This window comes from Notolepis coatsorum, assembly GCF_963971535.1.
Source record: "Notolepis coatsorum genome assembly, chromosome: 2".
Lineage (NCBI taxonomy): Eukaryota > Metazoa > Chordata > Actinopteri > Aulopiformes > Paralepididae > Notolepis > Notolepis coatsorum.
This window is the reverse complement of record NC_140166.1, coordinates 60604218-60628235: the sequence shown is the minus strand read 5'-3', so window position 1 is coordinate 60628235 and position 24018 is coordinate 60604218. Positions and strand designations below refer to the sequence as shown.

At 43.6% G+C, this 24018-nt stretch overlaps 1 protein-coding gene across 1 annotated transcript; it reads right to left on the bottom strand.

Moving 5' to 3' along the window:
- Positions 1–132: 132 nt before the first annotated feature.
- Positions 133–15428, bottom strand: cmtm4 (CKLF-like MARVEL transmembrane domain containing 4; the record flags this gene model as incomplete). Its single annotated transcript, XM_084308174.1, has 2 exons — positions 133–4779; positions 15324–15428. Coding segments are annotated over 2 exons (276 nt in total), but the record flags the coding sequence as incomplete, so codon positions are not given.
- Between the last annotated feature and the right edge of the window lie 8590 nt (positions 15429–24018).

The following is a 24018-nucleotide window of genomic DNA, read 5'->3' as shown; positions in this document are numbered from 1 at the left end:
TTAAGGGGATGCAGACCGGAGAAAGACGTTCGTCTTGTTTACATCAGGGTCCCCCCATTTTCAATTCATAGTGACATTTATGACATACACGGTCATAACACATATGACGCTCCCACATTGTGCAAGTGGAGAATAAGGACAGATCATGTTGTAAAAAAGTGTTGAAAACAGTTGTTTATCCATTTTGATACTATTTGTTAAATAATGATTACGATTATGATTACATAATAAAAAAAAAAGGCATTTTCAATAGTGTGTCCAAATCACTTTATTTAAGTTGTCACTATAAACTATATTGATGTTAAATCAACAGAGAATGTTTTAAATACAAAAATACAGTTAGGTACGGCATCATGGTGTAGAAGAAAAACCCTAAAAATCATTTACTGAACACAAACACAATCCATTTCATCCAGCCAATTCCAATTTCACAAAAAGAAAAGTCAGCAAACTCCGATGCTGCAAAGTGTTTTAAAACCTTGATAATAATCCATTAATGAAGCACAGTTGGTGTAATAGTGGTAGGCATTTTTCATTGTCTTGTGAATACACATAACATACAGCGTAAAGTTATACCGACCTAGTGTTGTATGCTGTCAGTGTCTTGTGGTGAGATGCTAACATGTAATGATCACTTAACACCACAGTGTTATCATCAGGTTATTTGTAATTAGCATGGTGCACTCACGTTTTAATTTATTTGTGTCTCTGTAGAATAGACCACCGCAACACGTCCGGTATTTTGAGCTCATGGGAGAGAGCAGGAGGGGGATAAAATGAAGTTTGTAGCTACGGCTGTGGTGGGCAGGTGCCCCCGAAAAGTGACTATAGTTCGGCAGAGAAAGTGCCGATCGATTTTAGGTTGGTCTCTCCGTGTTCAGGAGACTCAGGCATATAAAAAAAGTCTATTGGATCGTGTCTCCAGCGCCTCCACAGCCGTAGCTACAACCACTTAATGTCAAGGCTCTCATCCACATTCATTCATTTTACCCCCCGCGCTCTCCTCCACGAGCTCCATGTAACGCGGACGTGCGCAGTGGTCTATGTGTCGCTAGATAAGCAGAGTCGGCTGTACATTATGTAAATTAACGTCGTTCATTCACACTTGAACAATTATCTGCGTTGATGAAATGAGAGACAGCCAGGATGGATAAATACTAACAATTGATTGTCTTATTTGATTTCCCCCCCGTTACAAGACCGTGGCAAAATAGTATTCGAACGGATTTTTTTGAACATTTTGGTTTGTCCCGGAAATATATTGCAGGTTTGGTCAGGCAGATATATCAAATACAACACCTCAGCTAGTTGACATATTTGAAACCATATTCAAATGTATTTTTTGCCCAGTTCTGTCAATTAAAAGTTAATATTGTCAATTAATTAGAATCACTTACACAATTAATGATTTCTTACATTCCCTCACACACCAAGCCAAATTGGTCCATTGTTGTCATAAAATCACAAAGAATACATTTTAGACAAAGACCAGGAGGTGGCGCCATTCAGTCCATTCAAAGCACCACTCCTTAAAAACCCATACCATAATAAGCCACATATACATACAACATAGGTTTCAAACAATACATAAAACACACACACACACTCACACACTGGATGTACACTGTAGTGTTGATATAAACAAATATATTAGAACATATAACACAAAATCAACATTTCTTCCTTCATCAAACCTAAGATACAGACAAAACATGAGCAGGATTAGGCCCAACTGTCAGAATGTCAAGTACAGTGGCAAAGTAGAACAACGATAAGATAAGATATCTCTAGTTGTCATTTAATAAAATCAAAAAGGTGTACAATAGCTGCACTCTGGTTCAATAAAGTGGTTTGATTTACATCTGAAAACACAACTGGATCTATATTATGCAGATGTTGTCTAATTCAAATAATAGGGTGAAAGCTATAACTGTGATGTTCCTTGTTGTATGTTAATGCCTTACTGTACTACAGTACATTCACTTAACTCTTTCTTTCAATCGTTTTCCTTTCTATGTGTGTGAACTTAAAACATCAGACACATCCTCGAGAAGGAAGCACCTTGGAGCGATAACCGCTTCCAGGCCGAGGCACCCTGTGATTAAAAAAAAGAAATGGATCTAGGTCGGAATGAATTGGTCAATACCTGAGATATGTAGGCTAAGGACACTGATCTTGAACCAAGGGGCACCTCTGGATGTTCCTTTCCAAAATGTACCGTGTTATTGACGCACGTACCTCCACCATCCGTCACCCGAGGCACTGCATATATGTACAATAGTAATATATTCAATAATATATTAAACAATAATTATATCGATCATCGCCAGACATTACCTGTATACACTCTTGGGGTCCATATTCACAGAGCCTCTCCAAAGTGGGAGCAGTGATGAATATGTAGAATTATTGTTTGTTTGTACATTGTCTGTACATGTCTGATGTAAATATTTTGCATGATGTGTTTTTTTTTACCTGTATGCCATATATGTTATGCTTTCTTTTTTAGCTGCTTTTTAACACCAGGCCCAACCAGGGACAACTGTTGAACATTAGCTTTGGCTAACACTGTCTCACACATTTACATTTATGTTCATTAATGTGTGCTGTCCCTGTTCAAATGAAGTTTAAACTAAAACTGATCTAGAGTCAGCCTTCAGTCTGTTAGCTTGATTTAGGAGGTCATGAAGTGTTTCTAGTCACTGACCCCAGGTCGGCGGTCCTACTCCGGGAAGCTTTGTGAATAGGGACCATTGTAACGCCCCCAACTAAGAAATACCTCTAAATAGCAATTATAGAAAGTGATTGTGGTTCCAGGCTATGAGAGAGACGGAGTGAGAATCATGTATAGCGTACAAAAGACAAACTAATATGGAGCGGACTAGGGACAGTTCTCTCCAGATCGATTGATGGCATGATGTGACTCGATTAGTGATCAATTACTCGTGGAGGGAAATCAATTTTTTTGAAGGCATGGCGGCTGGCGGTAACAATGCACAGCGGGGTACCACGCCTCATTCCGGCTAGTTTTCTCCCAGGCTCGGGGGTGTAGAAACCCTGTTGCGTCAAGCCGTAGGGGACACCCCCGTTCGCTTACGGAGAACCAGGTGTGGTTTGGCGACTCGCCGGAGATACCGGGAAAAATACACCGAACCGGGTGCCCGTTCACCCCTCTAGACACACACCTCTTCCAAAAAATGATTTAAAAGACCCTGGGGCTCAAAACCGGAGAAGACGATGGAGGTTCCTCATAATCCATCACTCACGCGGCCCATCCCTAAAATGGAGGTTAGAAGAAGTCGGTTTTTTTTCCATCAGGAGAACTGGTGTCGTGGTGTAATTGTAAAAAAGACGGGTCAAAAATACTAAACCCATTCCTCGGTTTTTTACCCTTTCAATTTCTACCCCTCCTCCTTATTGCATTCAGACGGACCCTGTATCTCAACAACGGTGGCTAAAAAAAAAAGTCATATGTTCACAAAATGCATTCATAAAAATCAGCCAGGGAAAAAAAAGGAGCACCAAAAAAAAAATCTTAATTCGTGTCACCGTGTCAAATGTTGAGAACAAAAAAGAAAAGTATTTTAGTGTGAACCCCTCTTCTCTGTAGGCGCCGCGGGGGTCAGGAGAGAGACCACACAGGGGACAGGAGAGAGACTGGCGGGGGTCAGAAGAGAGACTGGCGGGGGTCAGAAGAGAGACTGGCGGGGTGACAGGAGAGAGACTGGCGGGGGACAGGAGAGAGACCACACAGGGGACAGGAGAGAGACCACACAGGGGTCAGAAGAGAGACCATGCGGGGTGTCAGGAGAGAGACCACGCAGGGGTCAGAAGAGAGACCAGTCGGCCCACGTCTCTGAGAGTCCATCCTCCTGCAGGTCCGGTGGCCCCGCTGCCTCCACGATGGCGAGACCAGCCGCCTCCGATAAAACCACGCTCACACTCCTCTCAAGGCTTCACAGAAAGGGGCTCGGTTTGATATATACGCAAAAAAATATGCAATCGTTGACCTTCGATGTTGATGTGGACTATAATGTTGGGGTTCGGTTTCATTCACACCTGAAATATAAACACCTCCCTTAAAGCTTTTTTCCTCTACCTACTTTTGACCGCGGGAGTCTATGCAAAAAACAAAGTCACCCTTCTCTTCACAGTGGGAATCCGTGTCGACTATCTCGACGCACAACTCGGCTCAACGTCGACAACTCTGTGTGTGTTTTGTGAGCGTGAATGAAAGTCAGCATAAGACACGACATAGCAGATAATTGAAGCAATAGTGCATATTATCCAGGGCTTAATGAAGTGTGTGAGCGACAGGCCGAGAGGGCAGTTTTTCGAAGCCTTTAAAAAACGCCGTCCAGCGGGAAGGGTGTCATACACGTAGCTCGGGGCTAGAGGGCGCCGTGTGAACGGGAAGCATGAGATCGGTCACACACACACACACACACACACCGCTAAAGTTCAAAGCCGTTGCCATGGCAGTGTGGGGGTGTCCTCCTCCTCCTCCTCTCTCAGCCGCTGACGTGATGACATCACCGTTCCCTGGTTTGTTTTCCCCCTCCGTCCCTCCCGACCGCCAGGGGGAAGTCCGCGGGGCGCTCCTCCTCCTCACGCCAGGTCGGGCCGCGCCTCCACCTCCCCGCGGGACGCCGTGCGCGCTCGCATGTACTCGCTGGTCTGGACCACGCCCCCCTGGCCCCCGCCCCCGCCGCTCCGCCACCGCCGCACGGCCAGGAAGGTGTTCACGCCGTACACGCAGGTCACCAGGAAACCAAAGATCTGCAGGGGGGGGGGGGGGGGGGGACAGAGGGAGAGAGAGCGTTCAACAGGACGTAGCGATGAAAACTAAAAGTACCATTGAAATGTTTTTAAACCCTTTCACTGCCATGCGACCCTTTCACTGTGACAATCCAGAAGCTATGCGGAGCTAATGATGCTAATGATGGAGCATCGCCGTCGGTTGTGTGATAGTAAAGGGGCTAACCTTCTGTCGTGTGGCAGTGAAAGGGTTAAATGCAGATATACACAGGAATTCTTGGGACAAGTGTACGTTAGAGGAGCTTGAAAATAACGTGAACTAGTATTTTTTTTGTAATTATTTATTAATCTTTTTGCTGTAGTGGATAGGTATATTATTTTTGATATTGATAGATAGATAGATAGATAGATAGATAGATAGATAGATAGATAGATAGATAGATAGATAGATAGATAGATAGATAGATAGATAGATAGATAGATAGATAGATAGATAGATAGATAGATAGCTTATTACATATTAATAATATGATATTGTAAGGAAGGGGCAGGACCAGATAAGCGTTGCTTCTTTCCGTCCCTTCTCCAACAAAACCATTTTGTCTTGAGCTGTGCTGACAATTGCTTCCATGTCTAGGAAGATATATTTTATTTTATTTGTATTTTATTTTATAATTTATTTTTGGTTATTTTTTGTTATTTCAAGTTTGTGTGTTTATGGTTGTTCGATATCAATAAAGATCAAATCAGATCACATCAAAACATGTCCATGTCTGTCAGGAAGAGAACACTGAGGACTGAACACTGCTGAGGTGTGTGTTCACATATCAAGTTCAAGTTTGTTTATTAATTGTCATAGTAAAATACAGAATACTTTATCATGAAATGCTTTTTTGTTTTTTCTGTATGAGCCCCTGGGAGTGCTGCTAGATAAAAAAATATATTAAAAGTATAAAATAGAAAAAGTCAAAAGTATGCAGAATAAAGTGTTCAGTCAATATACATAATATACAATATACAATACAGAGTACAAAGAGTAACAGTGAGGTACAATGCAGAAATGGGATGAGGTACAAACTTAGGGTAAGGTGCAATGAGGTATGAATTGTAGTGCAAATCTCTTTACTACTAAATATAAAGTGTGTTAGTGTCTAAAGTGAGTAAAGTGGGTGTTAAGGTGAGTGTTTGTTTAAATACATATCCTTGTGTTGCTGTTCTGTGGTCTGTACAGTGTGCAGTTACTTTATTGTCATTCCCTGTGTCTCATGTCTTACTGTACTGTCTGTTCCATAGTCCTACTGCCATAACATACCAGCTAGTCTCCTATGTCTTACTGTACTGTCTGTTCCATAGTCCTACTGCCATAACATACCAGCTAGTCTCCTATGTCTTACTGTTACTGTACTGTCTGTTACATAGTCCTACTGCCACAACATATCATCTAGTCTCTTATGTCTTACTGTACTGTCTGTTGTGTAGTCCTACTGCCATAACATATCATCTAGTCTCTTATGTCTTACTGTACTGTCTGTTGTGTAGTCCTACTGCCATAACATATCATCTAGTCTCTTATGTCTTACTGTACTGTCTGTTGTGTAGTCCTACTGCCATAACATATCATCTAGTCTCTTATGTCTTGTCTTACTGTACTGTCTGTTGTGTAGTCCTAAAAAAAAACGTATGAAAGCAACATAAAGCCATTATTTATATTACAGAAGAGAGCAGTAAGAATAGTTCACAATGTAGATTCAAGAGAACATACCAACAAATTATTTATTAAATCCAGACTATTGAAACTTAAAGAGTTAGCTGAAATACAGACTTTATTAGTTTTGTTTAGAGCAAAATGCAGAGTATTACCAGCAAATATACAGAGGTTGTTCGTTCCCTGTCCAGATGACAGCAGAAGGAAATTTTATTTTAAACACCAATTTGCACGAACAACCTTAAAACAAAGGTGCACCTCAGTTATAGGTATCAAACTATGGAACTCTTTGCAGAACGATGAAAAGAGTTCCAATAATATATTTCACTTCAAAAGGTTGTGCAAAGAAAAGATACATAGACAGTATAGCACAGTTTAGTATAATATTGCAGTTTAGCGTGTCAGGATGACGTAGCATAGAGTTGTAGTGTAGGCCAGTATGAGTATAGTAATATAGTATATAGCAGCGTAACATAGAATAATAATATATTAAAATATTGTATAATACTGTACCAATATGGTGTAGAATAAATAGTATGATTTAGTTATATTATAATAAAATAGAAATTAGATAGTATATAGAAGTATAATACATTATATAAGTGTGTGTGTGTGTGGGGGGGGGGGTGTGTGTAAATGAATGAACCTAAATATGTAGTTTGACTGATAGATAGACAAAATGGGTTTATTTATGTTGATTTAATTTGGTTGTGTTGATGTTAAATTTTTTTTGCAAAATGGGTATATTCTGTTTGGTTTTACACAATATGTCTATCGGTGTGTTGTGTGTGTGTAGGGGCAGGTATAAGATTTTTTCTTCTTCCTGTTCCTTTCGGCCATGGTATTTTTGGTGAATTATATGAATATGTACTGTTGGACTGTGGTAATTCCATGTACGAATAAATAAATGATGATGATGATGTCTTGTCTTACTGTACTGTCTGTTGTGTAGTCCTACTGCCATAACGTATCATCTAGTCTCTTATGTCTTACTGTACTGTCTGTTGTGTAGTCCTACTGCCATAACATATCCTCTAGTCTCTTATGTCTTACTGTTGTGAAGGATCAGATTAAACCGAATATATATATTTATTTATGGATATATATTTAATAGTATTTGTATATCGTTTGATATCCCTTGTATATTCCTTGTACATATACACTGAATATCCCTTTGGTCTACTAACAGCCCATAATAGTTTCATTCTCTCATTGGACAAGAACTTGGCGCCAGCAGCCAAGCCCCTTGGTTCAAGTTCAATCGTGCCGACGAACATGTCGTTACTAGCCCCGGTTCCGCGTAGGAATACGTCTGCCGAAATACGAATGGTACTATTTGTTCACAGCGCATATATATATGGCGCAAGTAAAGTAGAACTTCCCTTAGCCCTTAGTTCTTTACCCTCCAACCTAGTGGCAAGACGTTAAGCCTCACCCACGATACACGTGTGGCAGCGTTTCCGTTAGCCGGTAATTACCGGTATTTGACTGGCAAAATCTGTTGAAGTCCGACAAATTTAATCTCTCCGGTCATAGTGTCCGGTGAAAATAGTTCCCTCTGGGCACAGTTTGATTATTTGAATTGTATTTGGATGGGCTGGAGTTGGGTGGCCTATGCGATGAACGAAACAATCATTGCGTTTGTTGTCGTTGCTTCGCTCAGCGAGAGCTTGCTGCTGGATTTGCGGAAGGCATGCAGCTGCAGACCCACAGAACCCACCAGCTTTGCTGGCACAGTGCGGTCCCCAGACCTGGAAAGCTGCTCTGCGGGTCTGCAGCTGGATGCTTCTTGCAAACTAACTGCGGCGCTCGCGCTGATATTGTTGGACCGGCTGCTTGGTGGAGCAACGATGAAACGAATGTAATGAATCGTTCGTCGCATGGGCTATTTAATTTTGGCCTGTTTTGGTACGGTTCGGGTGGTCAAGTTGTGCTTGGAGGGAGTTGTTTTCACCGGACATTATGACCAGCACCAAGTCGTTGGGACTAGGTGGAGATATACATCACGCAAACCCACGATAATGTTGCCGTCTCTCTGCCAAATTTCTCAGTTCTTCGCTTGATATAATTAATACAAATGTCCAATATAACGGAATTCGTTAGCTCATAAATGTGATTATAACAGACTGCTGTTTATTAATGTCGGGCCGACTGCCCACAGACACAGGTCTATTTGATTTAAAGTCGGCAGCAGCACGGAGTCTCTGGACTTATTTTATTTGGAATACAAACCATTTTCTTAAAAACCAAAAGCGAATTACTCATTATTAACTGTATACCACAAGTTAACCCCAATAATAGAAATACACCTCCTTTTAATCCCTTTCTTAACTTTTTGAACAGTAAATTTACAAATATCTCTCAAATCATATTTTCTTTCATGTATTGAAAAAAACCTTTGCACCCCATCTGGGAGTATCATTGCTTTAGCTCTGTACATTATTTGCATAGTTGTATAATAAACCAAATAATTAAATTTCATAATATGAGACTTTATAAACAATGGATTTGTGTGGTCATAATAACCACTAACCAGCCTTGAAAAGGTTCCGAATGGCCCGCTTTTGCAGTAAGACTATTGGATTTACTGTCTTTTTAAATGCCTATGTCCTTACCGTACTGTCTGTTGCATAGTCCTACTCCCATAACATATCGGCTAGTCTCCTACACTATGTCTTACTATATTGTCGGCTGTATATTCTTTGTGTCATAACATTGTCTACTGTCCTCTGTCATACTGTATCGTCTGTTGTATACTCCTAGTAGGGCTGGGTGATTCTTGCTAAAATGTGAATCATGATTTTTCTCTCTAAGAATTGAGATCACGATTCTCTCACGATTCTTATTTTTTCAATAAAATCATTTAAAAGGTAAAGCAAAAAAATATATATATTGAATTTTTTTTTATATAAAAGAAAAATCATCATAGCTTAGAAATGAGATTGCATAGGTCTAATTAATTGCCCAGCCTTAACTCCTAGTGTCTTGTGGTCCTACTGTATCGACTGTCCATCCTGTCTGATGTCATGTTGTATTGTCCTCTGTTACACTGTGTGACTATGTCTATAATTTTTTATTCTGTAGTTACTGTACAGCACTTTGGTCGGCTCTCTGAGCTTTACAAAATGCGCTATATAAATAAATGACTTGACCTGACTTCTTGTGACGTTCTTTGATGGACTACACCTCTGGAATGTGAAAGCAGGATGCATGCAGGGAGATTCTGCAATCTGTTAATTAAAGTTTTCAATCAATCAATCAATCATGAGATTCCTTATAATCAAAATAGAAAATGTTGTAATTTGTACTTAAAGGTGCTATAGATAAGGTTCAGCCACTAGATGGTGCTATAGATAACGTTCAGCCACTAGATGGTGCTATAGATAACGTTCAGCCACTAGATGGTGCTATAGATAACATTCAGCCACTAGGATGGTGCTATAGATAACATTCAGCCACTAGATGGTGCTATAGATAACGTTCAGCCACTAGATGATGCTATAGATAACGTTCAGCCACTAGATGGTGCTATAGATAACGTTCAGCCACTAGATGGTGCTATAGATAACGTTCAGCCACTAAATGGTGCTATAGATAACGTTCAGCCACTAGATGGTGCTATAGATAACGTTCAGCCACTAGATGGTGCTATAGATAACATTCAGCCACGACTAGATTGTGCTATAGATAACGTTCAGCCACTAGATGGTGCTATAGATAATGTTCAGCCACTAGATGGTGCTATAGATAACGTTCAGCCACTAGATGGTGCTATAGATAACATTCAACCCTGACACTGGTAACGTCGAACCGTCCGACTACATGCCAGCTGGACCAGCTACCCTCCCCACTCCTCCAGACCATAGCACCGGACATCCTCCCATTCCTAACTGCAACCATCAACTCCTCACTCAACTCGGGGGTGGTCCCCATCTCCCTAAAACAAGCCAGAGTCACGCCCCTCATAAAAAAACCAACCCTGAACCCCACCGTCATAGCCAACTATCGTCCTGTCTCTCTTCTCTCCTTTCTTTCTAAAACACTTGAACGTGCTGTATCCAAGCAACTTACTGCTTATCTCTTACAGAATGACCTCCTAGACCCCAATCAGTCTGGCTTCCGGACTGGCCACTCCACAGAAACGGCCCTCATTGCGGTCACAGAGGCACTTCACTTAGCAAAAGCGAAAGGCCTCTCCTCTGTCCTGATTCTCCTAGATCTATCTGCAGCCTTCGACACAGTCAACCATCAGATCCTCCTCGCGGCCCTCGCAGGAATGGGAGTGGCTGGATCTGCGCTGACATGGCTGACATCATACCTCAACGACCGCTCCTACCAAGTGTCATGGAGAGGGACTCTGTTGGCCACCCGCCCCCTCCGGACGGGTGTCCCCCAGGGCTCGGTCCTAGGACCCCTTCTCTTCTCCCTCTACACTAAATCACTGGGTAACATTATCACGTCTCATGGCTTCTCATATCATTGTTATGCCGATGATACTCAACTCTTCCTCTCCTTCCCTCCCTCAGATATCCATGTCTCTGAGCGGATCTCGGCCTGTCTGTCCGACATCTCCGCCTGGATGACGACCAACCACCTCAAACTGAACCTAAGCAAAACAGAATTGCTCCACCTGCCGACCAAATCCTTCCCCCTGACCGACCTCTCCATCACAGTCGAGAATGCAGCTGTGACCGCGTCCCCGACCGCCAAGAACCTTGGTGTTGTCCTCGACGACCAGTTGAACTTCTCTGCTCACATCGCAGCGACAACCAGAACCTGCAGATTCCTCCTGAGCAACGTCAGAAGGATACGCCCCTTCCTGACAAAAGAAGCCACCCAACTCCTCGTCCAATCAACAGTCATCTCCCGCCTCGACTACTGCAACGCACTGCTAGCTGGCCTCCCGGCCACTGCCACCAAGCCTCTTCAACTCATTCAAAACGCAGAGGCCCGCCTGATCTCAAACCTACCGAAGTCGGCCCATGTCACCCCACTTCTTAGGGACCTGCACTGGCTCCCCATTGCTGCACATATCCGCTTCAAGGCCCTCGACCTAGCATACCGTGCGGCAAAGGGAACCGCTCCCGCCTACCTCCGGTCAATGGTCTCTAACTACACACCCTCAAGACCCCTACGCTCTGCATCTTCTGGCCGCCTCAGACCTACTCCTATCCAAGCTCCCGGAGGGTCATCAAAGAGAAGCCGCCTATTCTCAGTCCTTGCCCCACAATGGTGGAATGAACTACCCATCCCAGTTAGGACAGCCGAATCCCGTCCAATCTTTCGCCGTCGACTAAAGACTCACTTCTTCAACCATTATCTGAAATAATTAAAAAAAAAAAAAAAAAAAAAATCTAACCCTGACTAACCTTACTTGTAATAATGCACTTGTCCTAATAAACTAACCTACACTGTAACACGCAACACTTTGATGAACATTGTTACTCAGCTGATAGAGTTGTACCCTTCTTGCTGTCTTGTCGTACAGAACTTGTAAGTCGCTTTGGATAAAAGCGTCAGCTAAATGACTAAATGTAAATGTAAATGTAAATTCAGCCACTAGGATGGTGCTATATATAACATTCAGCCACTAGATGGTGCTATAGATAACATTCAGCCACTATGGTGCTATAGATAACGTTCAGCCACTAAATGGTGCTATAGATAACATTCAGCCACTATGGTGCTATAGATAACGTTCAGCCACTAGATGGTGCTATAGATAACATCCAGCCACTAGATGGTGCTATAGATAACGTTCAGCCACTAGATGGTGCTATAGATAACATTCAGCCACTAGGATGGTGCTATAGATAACATTCAGCCACTAGATGGTGCTATAGATAACGTTCAGCCACTAGATGATGCTATAGATAACGTTCAGCCACTAGATGGTGCTATAGATAACGTTCAGCCACTAGATGGTGCTATAGATAAGGTTCAGCCACTAGATGGTGCTATAGATAACGTTCAGCCACTAAATGGTGCTATAGATAACGTTCAGCCACTAGATGGTGCTATAGATAACGTTCAGCCACTAGATGGTGCTATAGATAACGTCCAGCCACTAGATGGTGCTATAGATAACGTTCAGCCACTAAATGGTGCTATAGATAACGTTCAGCCACTAGATGGTGCTATAGATAACGTTCAGCCACTAAATGGTGCTATAGATAACGTTCAGCCACTAGATGGTGCTATAGATAACGTCCAGCCACTAGATGGTGCTATAGATAACGTTCAGCCACTAGATGGTGCTATATAGATAACATTCAGTCATTAGATGTCGCAGTAGAACACCAGTCACTTATCCAATCAGGTGCGTTCCACGTGGGGAAATGGAAAGCAGGGCGGGGATACATGTAAACAACAACATTCATTTTGGACCTGCAACATTTAAAAAAAAAAGTATATATATTCATTAACACTTTCCGTGCCACTCACGAGATTTCTCGGGTTTTTTTATAGGTGGTTGCTAGCCACTCACGAGATTTCTCGGATTTTTATTTTTTTTTATCGATCTGAAAAATTATTGCATCACCCGAGCCTACCCGAGTATAGCCGAGGGGCGCCGGCGATCACTGTGGAAAAAAGCGCCCCCTGTCGTCTCCCAGATGACATAAGTGATTTTGGAATGGACTCAATGAAAATGAATGGGGAAAAAAATCCGGTACTCCACATTTTCAGTTCACTGATCCAGCCGGGGTTACCACAGTTTATTCTGGAACCTCAGATCCCCGTTGATCATGGAGATCTACAGTATCGCGTTGGATCCATACACGTATCGATTTTTTCGAATGGTGATCAGGAATTGGAATATACCAGTTGGATACCATCTGATGTCAGGTAAGGACTCTATGTTATCAGTGTTAGGATAATCAGAGTAAGTTTGATGAAGTTATAAGCTGTTTTGTGAAATGTCCTCTTTCGGTTTCACTGTAAAAGTCCGTGAGGAAATCAACGGAGCGATTATCAGTGCGCGGCCGTAATGTGCTTGCGTGCACGTATAATATTGATCATCTAGCGTTTATTTGAAAACGATTGATAAAAAGGCCGACGAATATCAACGTTGTGGAATATTCCACTAAAAGACGTTTTTCATAGAATGCTCCAGAATGAGCTGTTTTTTATATCAAAACGGGGGCTTTTCTAACTGCTCTGAAACGGAAACGACGCGATAAAAAAACAATCTGCCTTCACAGCACTGACTGGAAAATAGTATTTGATAATGCGATGGGCAGATTAGACACATAGCCATAATTTAAAACATAGATTAGGCGATAATAACGTTAACATTGGCGCCGATGGTGGCATTCAGCCGGTAAAACGGAAAACCAGGCGTGGCGCTCAAAGTGTTAATCAATAATTGTTTCGGGGGGGAAAAGCAATGCTTTTATTTCACACCTTTTTAAAAGCTGTGTGGATGTATTATTTCCAAAAAAAATTAAATAAAGATTACTCGACATGAAGATGTTATCTATAGCACCTTTAAGCTTAAAACGGGTTATAATCACGGTGTATTCAGTAACACAGCAAGCGACTCGCTGTTCTCTGAATCCCCCGCCTTGTGTATATCTTCCCAGGACAAGCAGACAAGGTGGGGTTCTCACAGACATGCGCAGACCCACCCACACACACACACACACACACGCACACGCACACACAAGCACACGCACACGCACACACACGCACACACACACACACACATACACACACATACACACACACACACACACACACACACAAGCACACACACCATAATAGCTCAGGGATTTCGCTGACCTCCTCCAGCCCTGAAAAAGCCCGGGATCTTAAATAAAGACTTCCTGCTGAGAACATCTGTACCGTAAACCACTCAGCAGAAAGTCCCTCTTGCTCCTACTGCCTACACACACACACACACACACACACACACACACACACACACACACACACACACACACACACACACACACACACACACACACACACACACACAACGCTACACACATTCAAATAAACACACGCAGCCACACGCACACAAATCACCCACGGAGAAACACACTCAATCTGCCACAGTGCCAAAGTATCGTGTCCTGAGGCCAGAAAAACGCCACGGTTGGGGTGGCATTTTCTGCTGCCGTGGATAGAAACACGACACGGTCGCTTTCCCCTGTTCACTCCACAAAAGTGCCACACGTGACGTCATAGTTGACAACACACATCTAAGGCAACTGAGGTGCTATTCCACCAGGGGGCGGTAGCGGTCAGAGGATTCAGTTTGCCGTGGGCGGATACCAAAGGAACCATACAAAACAAAGCCAGGCTCCAAGAGGAGGGTTGGCTTTTTGGCTGCTTGACCTTGACCTATCTCAAGCCCCGCCCTGTTTTCTTTGATCCTCCAATCACTACTGCCGCTTGTCCCACAGACAAGGTCAAAATGAGACCGACTCACTAGAGGTAAACAACGGGTTCGAATGAAAACCCTTCACATGCACCGTGCCTCTCTTTTCTGAAGCTATATCACGTTACAACGTCTGACACACTCTGGGATTTGCACCAGTTCAAAGCATTGTAAAGCTGACCCAAAAAAAAAGAATTAATATATATATACTGTATATATATATATTCCACTATTTCAGAATATTCCTTAACCCTTTCACTACCACACTACAGAAGGTTAACCCTTTCACTATCACACTAGGGTTAACCTTCTGTGTATTGTCGCAGTGAAATGGTTTACCCTTTGTCGTGTGGCAGTGAAAGGGTTAACCTTCTGTGTATTGTTGTCGCAGTGAAAGGGTTAACCGTTTTGGTAGTGTGGCAGTGAAAGGGTTAACACCAGTTTGCAGGTGATCAGGTGATTCTCTCCACTACTTACCACCGCTGCGATCTCAGCTCCGTTGTTGTGGTTGAGACAGGCCAACACCAGGGAGGACAGGAAGAAGAAGAAGGTGCTGGCCGCCGTGTTGACCAGGTCCTGTAGGGACACGCACGCACACACACACACACACACACACACACACACACACACACACACACACACACACACACACACACACACACACACACACACACACACACACACACACACACACACACACACACACACACACACACACACACACACACACACACACACACACATAAGGTTAATGATGAATTGAAAATGGGGGACCATGATGTAAACAAGACGAAAGTCTTTCTCTGGTCTGCATCCCCTTAACAATTGTGTGTATTGAGCCGTACTGTATTGTACCCATTCTGCAATCTGTTAATAAAGTTTTTCAATCAATCAATCAATCAACACACACACAAACACACGTTTTAAAACTGAATGTGAATCCACGGGTCATTATATCACACATATATATATATTATACATTATATCACACAGGATTAAAATATTAACACAGAGGTGCAATACACCACCGCAACACTTCCGGGATTCTGAAATCATGGGAGAGAGAGAGCGGGGGGAGAAAATGAATGAATGTGGACGAGAGCCTTGACATTAAGTGGTTGTAGCCACTAGCTAGGGCTGTGGGGGCGCTGGAGACACGATCCAATAGACTTTTATACGCCAGAGTCTCCTGAACACAGAGAGACCCGTCCCAAGTCGATCTGCACTTTTCTCGGCCGAGCTATAGTCGCTTTTTTTTGCACCTACTCCCAAACACTTTGAGTGCCAACGACGAGAAATCTCGTTAGTTCATGCCATGCGTTGAGTGCCAACCGACGAGAAATCTCGTTTTTAATCGTTATTTTTATTATTATCGATTTCCATAAATTTTTCATAAATTTAGCCTCACGTTACCAGTGGGGATCTGTCTGAGCTCGAACAGGGAAAATACCGCCCCCTATCGTCTCTCCGGATGGTATTGCACCCCATTGGATTGGACTGAATGAAATGGATGGCAAAAAAAGAGTCCGGATTCCACATTTTACTTGTCAGGCATGTAATCCGAGCCAAACCCACTCATTGCCGAGCCGCAGAACAGCGTGGAATATGTGTTTCGACCACCCAGCGTTGGATCAATAAACGCGACCGATATTTGGAATGGCAATCAGGAATTGGAATAATCTTTTTGGAGAACATCTGATCTGAGGTAAGGAATCTATTTTACCAGTCTTGGGATAATCAGAGCTGTTTTCACCTATATATCAACGTGTCCCATATGTGTGTGTGTGGCTGTGAGTGTGTGTGTGCTGATCAGGAAATAAGATAATAGATTTTTCAGCCCGCTTCTATAGCGTGCATAAGTACACATATACTATCGATAATCTAGCGTTTCTTTGAAAACGATTCATAAATAGGCCAAAAAATTTGTTTTGTGTAAATGGTATAAAACGGAAATTAACCGATTAAAAAAACAATCCGTTTCGACAATGTTGACTGCAAACAAGTCATTGATAAGCGACGGGCATATTAGACACATAGCCATAATTTAAGATATAGTTTATGCGTTCGCAAAATATGATCGCCCTCCATTGACTACAGCGTTGGCACTCAAGCGCCTATTTCTGGCACCCCCTGCTGGCACGGAAAGTGTTAAAGCGGATATTGAATGAGATCTCGCCAGCTGCTTGGCCTTCCTCCCCGTCACTAACTGCAAGATATGCGCAGCCAATGGCTGATGCTTGGCCAGTTTGTCCAATGGCTCGATCCCCACCAATATACTGAAACATGCACGCAGTCATTCCACCACCGGGGGCCGCCAATATACTGAAACATGCACGCAGTCCTTCCACTGTGAAGCGCTTTGAGAAGCACTAGTATCTGTCATGCACTCTTCCTAATATACTAACATACACTCAACACTGTAGCACTAAAGTATATATTTTTTTGATCCACTTTTATGCCAATTCCCCCCCTCCCCTTCCTGGCCGTTGCTCGCATGTGCCCCCCACTGGTCGGTCTAGGGAGCCCTGAAGTCAGATGCTTCCTCCGTCACATAGGACCAGCAACCTCTTTTCACCTGCCAGCGCGGACTCTCATTGGTGAAGTGTAACGTGTGGGAGGCTCACACTACCTTCACCATATCCCTTCTTTGCTGTGCAGGCGCCCTGACCGACCTGTAGGAGTCGCTGTTCACAAACGACCAGAATACCACCCCCACCGGCTTCCCTCCCGCTGACTCTGCCAATCGAGCCAGTATGACGGCCGGCCCGAGCCGGAGGCAACGCCGACAGCCGGATTCGATACCGGTGTCTCTTGTGTTGGTGACGAGCGCTTAGACCGCTGCGCCACCCAGCCGCCATAGTAGCACTCAAGTCTTAACACTTTGTTGAACATCGCTACTCAGCTGATAAGAGTTGTGCCCTTCCTGATGTCTTGTCGTACAGAACTTGTTTTGGATAAAAGCGTTTCAGCTAAATGACTAAATGTAAACGTAGTAACTAGAAGAGCGCTACAGAAACACGTTCATTCAAGCGTGTTCCACGTGCGGGTGGACTGGACAACCCACCTCTCTCTGATCACACATATTATACACTCTTGTTTCTTTGTGGAAATATCTTGTACTCTTTCCATAGTGCTGATTCATCCTGGATGATCTAATATGTATTTATAATAAATATGTGTGGGGATCGGGAGGTGGGGGGGGGGGGGGGCGTTTGATGTTCCATGTCGATGTCTCAGTGCTTAACTAACACGCTGTACCGCAAACTATTACCACACCAACCATATAGTTGTGTGGCATTAAAAGTATCTTGTATCTTGTGTCATATTTCGGAGACAGGGTAAAAACGGTCTTCAAAGCCTGAGATTGATTCCTTTCGACGAAACAAAACACAGATATTTGTAAGATTGGGATCGAGATTTGGGTGGTTTACTGAAAATGAAGGTATACGGTCATGAATCCATGCAAAAGTTATGGGTTTTCTTTACTATACTGTTATATATACATATCATAAAAGAACATGTAAAAATATGTCATGGCACATTAGGGCTGACCCCTATTAATCGATTAGTCGACTAATCGGTCGAAAGGAGCCGTAGTCGACTGGCCAACCTCTTAGTCGAATATAATATAAAAATAAAAATAAAAATAAAGTATTAATTATTATATATATTTTTTTATCATTCTTTCCAAAAGAAAAGAGGCCTAGAAGCGTGGCTAACGCTAATGGTACGCATACCAGAGGCTAACTGCCTACGAAAACAGGCACAGAGGCACTGAAAGAGGATTTCACCCATCTAATGAACACACTAGACTAGACAAATATCAACATGTATCCATCAGTGGACCAATTGCATGCTTTTGCAGAGAACAAGAAGCCTTCAGTCGACTCCTTCAGACATTAATCACCCCCACAGCCCAAATGGAATGATAAAAAAAATAAATAAATCGAAAATTTTAATATTATACTTTTTTTTAAGTCGACCAATAGTCGACTAACGGCAAATTTTGGCCAATCCTAGTCGACCATCCAAATCCTTAGTTGGGGACAGCCCTATGGCACATATTAGTAGCTAGCAGTTATACCGTCAAAGCTCAGAAAACTATTGTGATATGGTTCCAGCTCAACTAGTAGGGAATAGGGATGTAACGATCATAATGGAGCAGCTGCTGATATTGATGTTAGTGTTTTCCTAGATGATATAGCAGCACAGTGCACACCGCTTAAAAAACAATACCCCACAACTACACCACAGCTTAAAGGAACACGCCAACATTTGGGGACATTAGCTCACCGACTTCTCCAGAGAGAGAGAGAGAGACAAGAAGATAGGTAGCACTTTGAGATTTTCACAAATATAAAGTGCGGTACAAATTGAATTTATTTATTATTATTATTATTATTAGTTTCCTCTCTGTGTGCGTTCAGTAGAAAGCTATCTGGGCTGCACGTTAGCCTAGCTTAGCACAATGAATGGAAGTGGACAGTGCCGGTTAGCCCTCGGGAGAGGTGTTAGTTGGACAATGTCTAGGCGGCTACCCGTCAGTCACTGTCCGCTTCCATGCACCTTCTGTAGTGTGGTAGTAAAGGGTTAACCTTCTGTAGTGTGGTAGTAAAGGGTTAACCTTCTGTAGTGTGGTAGTAAAGGGTTAACCTTCTGTAGTGTGGTAGTGAAAGGGTTAAAACGTCCCCCCTGGTCTGCGTCTCTACAATTTGTAGCCGCATTTCTGCAGACCCCTCTCTGATTGGTTAAGGCAATTTCTGCAGACCCCTCTCTGATTGGTTAAGGCCATTTCTGCAGACCCCTCTCTGATTGGTTAAGGCAATTTCTGCAGACCCCTCTCTGATTGGTTAAGGCCATTTCTGCAGACCCCTCTCTGATTGGCCGAGCGCGCGCATGCGCATGAGCCGCGATAAGCTCCTCTAGCCAGGAGTCGAAACTCTGTTAAGCTCCAGAGAGAGAGGCTGAAAACCCACAGTTGTTGCCCGACGGATGGGAGCCGAATCCCGGATCCGAGTTTTCTGATGAATAGCCCCAAAACATGGAGGTCGCGAACGCAATTTATACGCATGGAAGTATTGATTACGCCATAACGAATCATTAAAAAAATATACCGTTAACTGGAATATGTTGTGTGTGCCTTTACACATATGTTGGATAGGATTATGTAATTGGTTTGTCATTAAAAACCAATAATAATCGCTCGCCGGCTTCGCTGACCAGAGCTCTCTCAGATTCAAAGTTTTAAGAGAAAGAGTCTGGTGGTCAATTGCTACGGAAATGTGTCTTACTAATAATAACTAATTCCTTGGTCAATAGAAGTCTCTGTGATACTTTCTGAATATGATTTGGGAACATCAAATGGGCAGGCCGCGAAATAACAACGTTACAATGTACAGTTTCTGACAGCTGGCTGTGTTGTGAAATGTGCATAACGTTACGAATAAACGGCGAAGTCACGCGAAATAACGTTATAAGCGAATCTGGTAGTACATTTCCAATCAGAGAGGGGCTTCGCTCAACCAATCAGAGAGGGGTCTGCAGAAATGGAGCTCAACCAATCAGAGAGGGGTCTGCAGTAATGCGGCTACGAAGCCCTGCTGTTTCACTATATGCCACGCTTTAATCTGCACGTTCAAATTACGCACCTAGCGTACACACACACACACACACACACAGAGATGACAGAGAGAGACGTTCCTTTGATCTTTTACAACGGGACTGAACGGGTTAACATAACGGAAGTGTCAGCTGACCGAGGCACGGCCCCTCATGATTGGTCGCGTGATGGGAATCATTACCCCACAGCATCTCACATGACACACACATGGTCCACACACACACACAAACGGCTCGCACACTGGCCAATACACACACACACACACACACACACACACATACACACACACACACATGGCAGCACACCAACACAGCACACGTTTTTAATAATTATGTTCAGACAACCAAATGGTAAAACTGTGAATATATTAAGTCCCGTTGAGTCCCCCCCCCCCCCCCCCCACACACACACAGCAGGCTATCTGGTGCTACTGGTTTTATAAGAACAACTGGTCAACATCTCTCAGACAGACAGGCAGACAGACAGACAGACAGACAGACAGACAGACAGACAGACAGACAGACAGGCAGACAGACAGACAGACAGACAGGCAGACAGACAGACAGACAGGCAGACAGGCAGACAGACAGACAGACAGACAGACAGACAGACAGACAGACAGACAGGCAGACAGACAGACAGACAGGCAGGCAGGCAGACAGACAGACAGACAGACAGGCAGACAGACAGACAGGCAGACAGACAGACAGGCAGACAGACAGACAGACAGACAGACAGACAGACAGACAGACAGACAGACAGACAGGCAGACAGACAGACAGACAGACAGACAGACAGACAGACAGACCCTCCAGCTGACAGACAGACAGGCAGACAGACAGGCCCTCCAGCTGACAGACAGACAGGCAGACAGACAGACAGACAGGCAGACAGACAGACAGACAGGCCCTCCAGCTGACAGACAGACAGGCAGACAGGCAGACAGACAGACAGACAGACAGACAGGCAGGCAGACAGACAGGCAGACAGACAGACAGACAGACAGACAGACAGACAGACAGACAGACAGACAGACAGGCCCTCCAGCTGACAGACAGACAGGCAGACAGACAGACAGACAGACAGGCAGGCAGACAGACAGGCAGACAGACAGACAGACAGACAGACAGACAGACAGACAGACAGACAGACAGACAGACAGACAGACAGGCCCTCCAGCTGACCCCGGTCCTTCTCTGCTACAGCTATTCTCACATTCCACATCCTAGTCCTACCCCGGCCCGCTCTGTGCAGTCTTTTAAATAACACACACACACCAAACCGCTGGCTCTCTCTCTTCACCGTTGCCAACAAAATTGGGTTTCATCTCTCTCTCTCTTTCTTTCAGCGAAAACACTTTGTGCTTTTTTGTCATCCCGCCAGCTGTGCAGTGTTACGTGCGCGGCGCACATCGACGGTACGCTCTCTGTTTATGTTTTTAGCCCCTTGAGCTTCAGGAGAACGTCCCTTCTCCTGACTGTAGACATTGGGGGAAAAGGTGTAATAAAAAAAAGTCTGTACCACCTGGGCACAAAATAAAAATCAATTGACCCATCTCAAACCCCGCCCTCTTTTCTCGATCATCCGATCACAACCGTCGCCTCCCCATCGGACAAACGTTGTCGTCCCAACAGGTTGTGACTGGAGGATCAATAAAAGAGGGCGGGTTTGAGATTATTAGGTTAAAAAGGAACAAACATTACATTCAGCAGCAGTTTGTCCAGCACCCCGCTGCTATAAGCGGTGATTTTATATGTCTGCACTTTATGCTCATTTCATGTCTATTCTATTCTACTAAAACTGAATCAAACCATAAACAAAGTGGCCTGTTGGGATGTTAGATCCTAATGTGAAAAACTGTGATTTTATATGTCTGTGATTTGTGCTCATTTTACCCTCGCTATTATTTGACTTATTTTTACTTGTATCTCCACGCCCCACTATCCGCTGGGTGCATACTATGACCTTTATCAGGTTTTGTAACAGATTACAGAAATTCAAGAAGCCTATTGGAACGTGAGGTTCCGATATAATTTTGATTAATATATCTGCATTATTTTATCCCACTCTATGCTTTGCTCTTGCTGCTTGTTTTACACTGATTGTATGTCTTATTTCTTACTGATGTAAAGCACTTTGAACCGCAATTCCTTGTATGAAAGGTGCTAATACAAATAAAGTCATTATTATTATTATTATTATTATTATTATTATTATTATTATTATTATTATTATTATTATTATTATTATTATTATTATTATTATTGTTGTTAGTGTGGTATAATATAATGTTCTCATGTAAAGATATTTCCCTCCCCTGTGTCCCCTTACCTGTGCCCCCCCCCTCTCTGTGGAATAAGACATTCCCCTCCCCTTTCTCCCCAATCCTGTGCCCCCCCCCCCCTTTCTCCCCAATCCTGTGCCCCTCTCCCCAAACCTGTATCCCCCCCCCCATTTGACCTATCAAATGGGACCACATCCCCCCCTTGTTAACTATATAAGTCTCCTCCCGAGATAAATCCAGGTCTCTTTACCTGGGTCATTTCAGCTGATCACCTGGGACGAGAGCCTCAGCCATTCTCTCTACTATACTGTTTGGTTAATAAACCTTGTTATTATCCAAACCTCGGTTGACTGAGAACATTCTTCTTCAGGATATCCACAAATATCCCACATTAGATACGTGAGGAGAGAGAGAGTGCATCAGCGCTCGCTGCGTTTCCCCTTCCAGGGAGAGCCCGCCCCCACACAGAGAGCCCGCCCCCACACAGAGAGCCCGCCCCCACACAGGGAACTCAGGCTTGGCACGAGCCGTCCACAGGAAGCCGCACACATCATCCCACCTGCCACTCAGAGCCGCCCGGGCCAGCAGCCGTCATGGGAGAAAAACTACCAAAACACTCCAACAATATTCCTTTCACTACCAATGTTAACCTTTTCACTACCACACTACAGAAGGTTAACCTTTCACTACCACAAAGGTTAACCTTCTGTAGTGTGCTAGTGAAAGGTTAACCGTCTGTAGTGTGGTAGTGAAAGGGTTAACCGGCTGTAGTGTGGTAGTGAAAGGGTTAACCGGCTGTAGTGTGGTAGTGAAAGGTTAACCGTCTGTAGTGTGGTAGTGAAAGGGTTAACCTTCTGTAGTGTGGTAGTGAACAGGTTAACCTTCTGTAGTGTGGTAGTGAAAGGGTTAACCTTCTGTAGTGTGGTAGTGAAAGGTTAACCGTCTGTAGTGTGGTAGTGAAAGGGTTAACCTTCTGTAGTGTGGTAGTGAAAGGGTTAACCTTCTGTAGTGTGGTAGTGAAAGGGTTAACCTTGTGTAGCGTGGTAGTGAAAGGGTTAACCGTCTGTAGTGTGGTAGTGAAAGGGTTAACCTTCTGTAGTGTGGTAGTGAAAGGTTAACCTTCTGTAGTGTGGTAGTGAAAGGTTAACCTTCTGTAGTGTTGTAGTGAAAGGGTTAACCTTCTGTAGTGTGGTAGTGAAAGGTTAACCTTCTGTAGTGTGGTAGTGAAAGGTTAACCTTCTGTAGTGTGGTAGTGAAAGGGTTAACCT